Source organism: Verticillium alfalfae, genomic scaffold, assembly GCF_000150825.1.
Source record: "Verticillium alfalfae VaMs.102 supercont1.3 genomic scaffold, whole genome shotgun sequence".
NCBI classification, from domain to species: Eukaryota; Fungi; Ascomycota; class Sordariomycetes; order Glomerellales; family Plectosphaerellaceae; genus Verticillium; species Verticillium alfalfae.
This window is the reverse complement of record NW_003315036.1, coordinates 1,638,767-1,647,137: the sequence shown is the minus strand read 5'-3', so window position 1 is coordinate 1,647,137 and position 8,371 is coordinate 1,638,767. Positions and strand designations below refer to the sequence as shown.

The following is an 8,371-nucleotide window of genomic DNA, read 5'->3' as shown; positions in this document are numbered from 1 at the left end:
TCGGATCATCGACATGTTCCAAGGTTGTGGATGGATCAGGAAGACGGTGTCGGGATTCACGAGTCATCCTCACAATCTGCAAAGCATTCTGGCATGACCCAAGCACACCAGCCCTGGGGCGGATGGTGATGTATGATGAATGCTCGAAGATCAGGGGGGAAGATCGATTGCACTGCCATCCTCCCTAGCGTGCGATGGCGATTGATTGCAACCGCTGACTGATGAGATGAAGCAGATTGTCTCGACAGGGCGGGTGGTGGGAGACGGCTGAACTGGCATCATTATCCCGTGGAGGAGGTGGTAATTTCCAATACGGTGAGGGTATGTCGTCAGAGAGACGAAGAGCATGTTTGAATGCCCCTGGCCAGACAGACCCTGCGACCGCATTCGGCACTGGTGTTAAGAATATGGGTGCCTATCGAGATACCCGTGGGCGAATCTTGGGCTTGTATTGGCTTGATTTGAGCACCAGCTGGTGCTGGTCCTCGCAGTGACCGTCTCCTTTGGGCAGACCTTTCTCGAATTCAGACAAATGAGGCGCGCAGCGTGAATAACGCTGCGTGCCAGGGGCGTCGAAGCCGAAGTCGTGCCACGGTGACATGTAGTGGCGGCGGATGAGGCCTGGGCGTGGGTAATTGACATCAATTTCCATGAGATTGCGCCTAGCAGGGTTTGGTATCAGACTCGTGGCAGGCCGGGAACCATCGACACAAAACGAAGAGGTTGGCTGAAAAGAGGCGTCGATGGACCGAGCTACGTTTGATGAGATTGTTTCCTCGTTCTTGTCCAGCGAAATGGGGGGCTAGTGGGTTGCATGCATAGGTAAAGCCATCTCAGGCGACCAACTGCCAGACAGGGCGAGGGCCGAATTTGACCTACTAGGCGCGATCTTTGATGCCCGTCGAGCCTGCCACGGTCTCCTTTGACCAAGAAGCGGTCAAACAGTGCCGATCAACCTCCGGCGAGAGCGGCATCAGAGTGTGGAATCTGACTCGAGTGCCCATTGTCTGGCTGTGGCAAGCGCGCGACAGCACAGTACCCCAGGGAGGCTGTTCAAGCGTCAGCCGCAGATCCTTGTGAGCGGTGAATCGATGGCAAGAGTTGATGCGGTAGGTGGCCGTGTACCGTAGCAGTGGGAAAGGTACAGCAGTTATTACCATCCCCACAACAAGCCGTCTATCAGTATGTGCAAGGTGGGCATGGCGTGAGCCGCGGATCGTCGACAGCGCACGGATCCTCGTCCCACCCAAACTTGGCGTACTTAGTATGCTGTGCTGGACCGTTGCTCAAGCTAGGTGCTCGTTGCAGGGAAAGGCCAGGCACTGCATTGGTCCATTGTATCCGCTTTCTCTTGGGATGGTTTTCAATGCTTGGCTCTTGCAACTTGTTTCATCGTTACCTTCTTTGCCTCTGTAGAAGCCACAGCAACGAAGGTTACTTGCGTCCGCTGCACAGCAAGGCCCCATCGGCGGCCAGAGGATCTGGCTGATATGTGTGCTACCCCCACAAGGTAGACAGTCGTGATGCGTGACGCGACCGTAGGAATTGGGTGACTCGTCCAGGTATGACCAGAAGAGGGCCCAAAAGTTGTAGAGGATAGCAGTTACAGAGCAGCGCGCAGGAGGCGGCGGGGGGAGGGGGTGGACGAGAAACCCGGCCGGTGGCAGTAGTCTATGTGGTGGTCACGGTCGGTCGTGGTGGTAGTAGTGGGGCTCACATAGGTAATAGGTGATAGGTAGGCAGGTAGGTACTTGTATACCAGTATCAGTTCACCGTACCCGCATCATCACCTGGGAAGGGCTGGCAACTACTTCTCCTGGCGTCTGGCGTCTGGCCCCGGCGTCCTTGCCCGCCCACCACGACCCCCGGCCTCTCATGACCCCTGCAGAAAATAAAATCTGGGCCCCTCCTTCTGTTGCCGCAGAGCGGGCTGCACTGGCTGCGCAGGGCACCTCCTTTTCCCTTCTCCCAGCCTAAAGCCCACTGCAATATCTACGGCAACGAGCCAATACGCCCCTCAGTTCGATTCTCTTTTGCTGGTCCTCTCGCCTCTCGCAGAACCTCACGTCCTTTCTTCTCACAGCTCTGTCTGCTGCTTGAATCCTGTCTCCGCCTTCACACACGTCCATAGTCGTGAAGCATACCGCCACTCCATCTCCCCCACCTTCCCAAAGCAAAAGGACATCTTCCCCACCATGGCCGACATGTGAGTGTCCCCTTTCCAGTGCCTCGCACCCTCTCGTCGGTCTGTGCAAAGCTATCGACAAGTCTGGCTGCTGACAAGATATATTTTACGATAGTAATGTTGACGTCCTCGTCATCGGTGCTGGCCCGACCGGTCTGGGAGCCGCCAAGCGTCTCAATCAGCTGGTTTGTCCTCACCGCCAGAGTCCTCGATCGTGAGAACGGTCCGGAAAGAAAATACTGACCAGTGCCGGCAGAACGGTCCCTCATGGCTTATCCTCGACGCCAACGAGAAGGCCGGTGGTCTTGCGTCCACCGATGTCACACCTGAAGGCTTCGTAAGTTGATCCTGCCCTCGCCCCGCGCGCCTTGCACCAACACGAACACGTTGAGCTATACACTAACTCGTGCTGGACCACAGCTCTACGATGTCGGCGGTCACGTCATTTTCTCCCACTACAAGTACTTCGACGACTGCATTGACGAGGCTCTCCCCAAGGAGGATGACTGGTACACCCACCAGCGCATCTCCTACGTCCGCTACAAGGGCCTCTGGGTCCCTTACCCCTTCCAGAACAACATCTCCATGCTTCCCAAGGAAGACCAGGTTCTGTGCATGGACGGTCTCATTGACGCCGCCCTCGAGGCTCGTGTCTCCAACACCAAGCCCAAGGACTTTGACGAGTGGATCGTTCGCAACATTGGAGAGGGTATTGCCAACATCTTCATGCGTCCTTACAACTACAAGGTGTGGGCTGTTCCCACCACCAAGGTATGACCCAACCACAGCTCTTCTAGGCTCTATCGGTGTATCTGACAAAACCCAAGATGCAATGCGCCTGGCTCGGCGAGCGTGTCGCTGCGCCCAACCTGAAGCTTGTGACCAAGAACGTTGTCCTGAACAAGATTGCTGGCAACTGGGGTCCCAACGCGACCTTCCGCTTCCCCGCCCGCGACGGCACTGGTGGCATCTGGATTGCCGTTTCCGACACCCTCCCAGAGGACAAGAAGCGCTACGGCAAGAAGGGTGAGGTCGAGAAGGTCGACGCCGAGGGCAAGGTCGTCACCCTCAGCGATGGCACCACCATCAAGTACAACAAGCTCATTTCCACAATGGCTGTTGACTCACTTGTTGAGAAGATGGGCAACCAGGAGCTCATCAGCCTTTCCAAGGGCCTCTACTACTCTACCACGCATGTCATTGGCGTCGGTCTGCGTGGCGCGAGGCCGGAGCGCATTGGTGACAAGTGCTGGCTCTACTTCCCTGAAGACAACTGCCCCTTCTACCGCGCCACCATCTTCTCCAACTACTCGCCTTACAACCAGCCTCAAGCCAGCGAGAAGCTCGCGACGCTGTACCTGGCCAATGGCACCAAGGCGGCGTCGACCGAGCCCAAGGAAGGCCCCTACTGGTCCATCATGCTGGAGGTGTCCGAGTCTTCGATGAAGCCCGTCGACCAGGAGAACCTCCTCAAGGACTGTATTCAGGGTCTTATCAACACGGAGATGATCACCGCGGAGGATGAAATCGTCTCGACCTACCACCGTCGCTTCGACCACGGTTACCCCACTCCCTCTCTCGAGCGTGAGGGCGTGCTTAAGGACCTGCTGCCCAAGCTGCAGGACCTGGACATTTACTCGCGCGGTCGTTTCGGCAGCTGGAGGTACGAGGTCGGCAACCAGGACCACTCCTTCATGCTCGGTGTGGAGGCCGCGGACAACATTGTCAACGGCGCCGTCGAGCTGACGCTCAACTACCCCGACTTTGTCAACGGCCGCGCCAACACGGAGCGTCGCCTGGAGAACTTTGTTGTCGCGCCCACATCTACCCAAACCAACGGCGCCAAGGAGCTGCCGACGAGGGAGCGTGCCGCGTCCAAGGCCTCGCAGCCCGCACACAGCCGCAAGTCGTCGAAGCAGGTCCAGTAGACTACTTCAAATCAGGGTGAGCCCGGCCGGCGGCGCGACTTGAAAGAGTCGGCGTGGGACGCGAGCAGCAAGCGGCTGTGGGGCCTGGGTGGAAGGGACGATTCGAATGGGCGAGGGCCACCGGGAAGGGACCCGCGTGATGATGCATGCTTTGAGGATATATGGGATTGGTTTGCTTGCCAGGAGGCAAGAACAAGTGTCACACGCATGATGTTGATGGAGTTGTAGAAAGCATGGCGGATGGCCTACTGTTGGGTCAGGTTTGATAGAGATGCCAAGACTCTGCTAGATAGATGAAGAATTGCCGCGAAACCTCACCTGCGTTCCTCCCTGTCATTTTGCCTCCGGGTGTACTCTTGGATGCTGCATCACGGTTCCCGCAGCAGGGCAGCAAGGGCAGGTCATGCACCACACTCGGTGGTCTCAGAATACGGCTCCGTTGCGGAACATGCGCAGGTCTCACTTGGACCGCGACCCAGCAAAGGCGACAAACCAATAAGCCGAGGCTGCGGTGTGTTCGAGGCATGGGACATTGGTCGGAGAGAGTGGAGGTCTAGGCCGCTTATGCTATCAACACGTACGAGGTCAGGACATTTGACTGGGCGTGTTTGGGAGTGAAGAGAAAGAAGGTTTCGAGAAGGATGTCAGAATGGCTGGACGGAGAGGCCGTCTTGGAACACGCGACCAGCTGCAAGCCGACAAGCTAATCATGCCACTCCCGCGAAATTTTCTCCTCTCTTGCTCCTGCCTTGCCAGCATGGTAGACAAGGCACGAGAGGAGCCGCAACGTTCGGTTGGGCAGCAGTAACAGGACAGGATCGACATGCATCGTGTGGTTCTTTCGTCTGGGTGACTGGGGTTGATGACAGAAAGGAATTCGATCCGAAGATGTGGGGACAGGCCCGGCCGATCAGAGACTCAGGGTTGACCTGCAAGCATTTGAATGACAGCTGCTTTCTGGCCTGTAAGATGAGATGTACCTCGCGAGGAGACGGGGGTTGAGCTGGCTTGCATTGCCTTGCCTGCGTTGCCGAGTTGGCCGTGGTGATGATCAGGGCCAGAGTATGGATCGCAGGGACGAGACTGCTCTGGTTCTGGGCTGCCATGTCGACGAAAAGCATGTTTGATTACCTTCGTCTTTGCTGGGCCACTTCCAAGGCGGCGGGGGAGGAGGGGGACAAGGAGTCGTCATCTGGCAGCAGAGCCGAACCAACAGGACAAAGCAATCGTCAGGCACTACCCGAGGAGGCCCCCCCCACTTCACACGCCGAGTGGCCGCCCCTTCGAATGACTGATTCAAGATGACTGACTAGGCACCTAAGGACCGCCTAAGGACCACCTAAGGACCTCAGCATCCAGCCCCCCCCCCCCCAGGCCCCAATAGGCCCCTAAGAACCCAAAGGCCCAAGAACTGGCTGGTGTCGGCGGTCAATGACAAGGTTCAGTGTCCCTTGGCCTGGCAAAGATCCCGCCCGCTTCGCGAGCCAAGTCCGTCAGTCCTCGTCAATGGAGAGGGTGGAGTCACGAAGATTCTCAACTCTGCGTTTTGTTTGTTGCTGGCGAGTGAGGTGCCTGTTCGCCGTGATTGACCAGACATTGTACCTGTGCCTGTCCTGAGCCATCCTAGCAGAGCCTCTTTTTCCTTGGCCTCACATCGATTTCTGACAGGTGTTCCACTGCCTTGCTGGCTTCCCAGACAGACGCAACAACCTCCCAAATCGTGATTCGGCTCCAGCTCCGCTTTAGCTCTTGATCATATCGCCCACCCCCCCGACCCAGACGCCGACCACATCCGGCCATTGGTCGCGCAAAACATTCTCGCACACAACAAAGCGCCTGTAGCATCAACGCCTCTACGGACCGCTTCGGTTCTTGAGCCTCCCCCCAGGCGCACACAAGACCGTCTATCAGTCCGACGACGATGCCTGTGCCGGCGAGCTTCTCCAGGTGATGCTCTGTTCCTCCCCAACCTGAGCCGACCGCCTGCCCCCAGGACTGCTGAGCAGCACATCCCACAACAATCCGAGCTCGCTCTCTGCGGCCTCTGCTTCGCATGGACTACGCCGCCATCATGCCCGACGATCAGCATGATCCGCCGGCGCGCCTCTTCGAGCGACTTCGCCAGATCGCCGGCTACACCTGGGACGATAGTCATCCGCCGTTCCATACAACCTATGACATCTGGCATGTCGCTGGCACCAAGTTCGTGTCGCCCTTCTCCCCGCCCACGACATATCCCGTCTCGAGCCCTGGGTCGGCCGCGAGTCTCCAGTCCGGCCGCCCCTCACCCTCTGAGCACTACAGCTCCCCCAGCATCATCGGCGCCGAGACCCAGGCCGACGCCAGCAAAGACCCCTCGCTCTCGCCCGCATCGCCTCCCATACCGACGTCGAACCCCGATACCCTCTACCCCGAAGAACCGGTCATTGCACGCATATCCTACCATGTCCTCCGCGAGGAGAGAACCTTCCACATTACCAAGCATCTCATCACATCCGTTGACCCCCACGGAGAGCATATCGTCAAGCCGATAGACCTCGTCCGCATGACGCCGCAGCCCGGAGACCGCGGGTCCATCATGGTGGCCATCTACCAGCACCCCGGACGCAATGCCATATTCGACTTGATAGACCTCGGCCAGCCTTTACAGCACGGCGGAGGCATACAGAAACGAGGTTTTTACTCCTCAACCGCCGATAGCCGTGCTAGAGTTTCTGCTGCTCGCCGTTGGCGCCGCGCAGTGCCTGGAGATACTGCACTATGGCAAGGCGCCACGCACGGCGAGATCAGGCCCGACGCCTTTCACTACAATATCGAGACGCACCGCGTCAAGCTCGCCGCCATTGGTACGGGCACCAGGTCCTTCGAGAACCGACTGCAGAGCTCGGCGTGGTCGAACCTGTCGAAGGAGCTGGGGGCGAAGAACAAGCTGCTGTATATCAGTCCCGAGCAGACAGGACGCATGCCCGCCGAGCCCGACAGCAGGACAGACATTTACTCTTTGGGCGTCGTCCTGTGGACCATGCTGACGCAACATCCCGTCTTCGATGGTGATACGCCTCTAGATATCGTCCACTCCGTGCTCAAGGGAAGCATACCCCGACTGTCGAAAGTGAGGGAAGACGTTCCGTCCGTCATTGGCCGCATCATCGAAAAATGTACGGCCATGCGCGTGGCCGATCGCTACCACTCGGCGAGCGGTCTACGTCACGATCTCGTCAAGGTCCAGGAGTTTCTGGAAAAGGGGGACTGGCTGGCCCTCGAAAAGTGGACCATTGGCGAGAAGGATATCTCCTCCTTCTTCATCCTCCCGACCATGATGATCGGGCGATCCAAAGAGAGGAACGAACTGCTCAAGGTCATCGACCGATCTGCCAAGAGCCACGCCATGAGCCAAAAGGTCGCCAGCAATAGATTTTCAGACGGTTCCAACCTCTCCAACGACGTTTTGGACACGGCCGACGCCTCGAGCGAGGGAGCCAGTTCCGCCGATGGCACGGCCCGCCGCAGCGGATCCTTCACCCAAACTACCTCCTCAGACCCTAGGCAGGTCAGGGCTAGTTTTGTGCCGTCGGTGCTCTCCGACAGCCAGACCATCTCGGGCGAGACGGTTGCCTCGACCAACTCTGGTCCTCTGGCGCGAATGGCAAGACCATGGGAACGCAACTCCTCCATCTCTGTCGAGACGCGAAGCTTGGCGGACAGCATGGGAACCAGTGATATGAACCGGCAAAGCGTGGCCGAATCTACAGCGTCGAGCTTGTCCCGCCAACTCGGATCGGCCAAATTTAGACGCCGCGGACACTGCGAGATCATTACCATCGAAGGTGTTGCCGGCCTGGGCAAGAGCTTTCTCTTCCAGTCTGTCTTTTCGGAAGCCAGGAAGCGGGGCTACTACGTCTCTGCCAAGTTTGACAACGCGAGGAGACAGGCCTTCGGCCCTTTGCTCAAGTTGCTGTCATCGCTCTTCCGACAAGTGTTCGGCGAGAACACACAGACACGCCTTTTCACCATGCTTTGAAACACTATATCCGCCCTGTCTGGCCGATGCTTGCCAAAGCATTAGGTCTTCCTGAACATCTTCTTCGGCCCATTGACAACTCAACGATGCGATCACCGCCGACTTTTCAGGCTCTCGCAACATGAGAAACAGCATGAAGCATGGGCTGTCTCCTTGACGCTTCACCCGGCTGCAACTCAAGACCCGGGTATACCGGTTGCAAAGTTCTGCAGGATTCTTGCGAGCAGGCACGTCTAC

The 8,371-nt window shown here is 57.8% G+C and overlaps 2 protein-coding genes across 2 annotated transcripts; both read left to right on the top strand.

Moving 5' to 3' along the window:
* Nucleotides 1-2,195: 2,195 nt before the first annotated feature.
* Nucleotides 2,196-4,113, top strand: VDBG_03005 (UDP-galactopyranose mutase; the record flags this gene model as incomplete). The annotated part of the gene is made up of 4 exons (XM_003006820.1): nt 2,196-2,206; nt 2,301-2,370; nt 2,606-2,956; nt 3,013-4,113. The coding sequence occupies 4 exons, from the start codon at nt 2,196-2,198 to the stop codon at nt 4,111-4,113; spliced, it is 1,533 nt and encodes a 510-aa protein (XP_003006866.1).
* Nucleotides 4,114-6,166: 2,053 nt separating this feature from the next.
* VDBG_03004 (histidine kinase) lies at nt 6,167-8,134 on the top strand (the record flags this gene model as incomplete). The annotated part of the gene is made up of 1 exon (XM_003006819.1): nt 6,167-8,134. One exon carries the CDS (start codon nt 6,167-6,169, stop codon nt 8,132-8,134), a length of 1,968 nt encoding a protein of 655 aa, XP_003006865.1.
* Nucleotides 8,135-8,371: the final 237 nt, after the last annotated feature.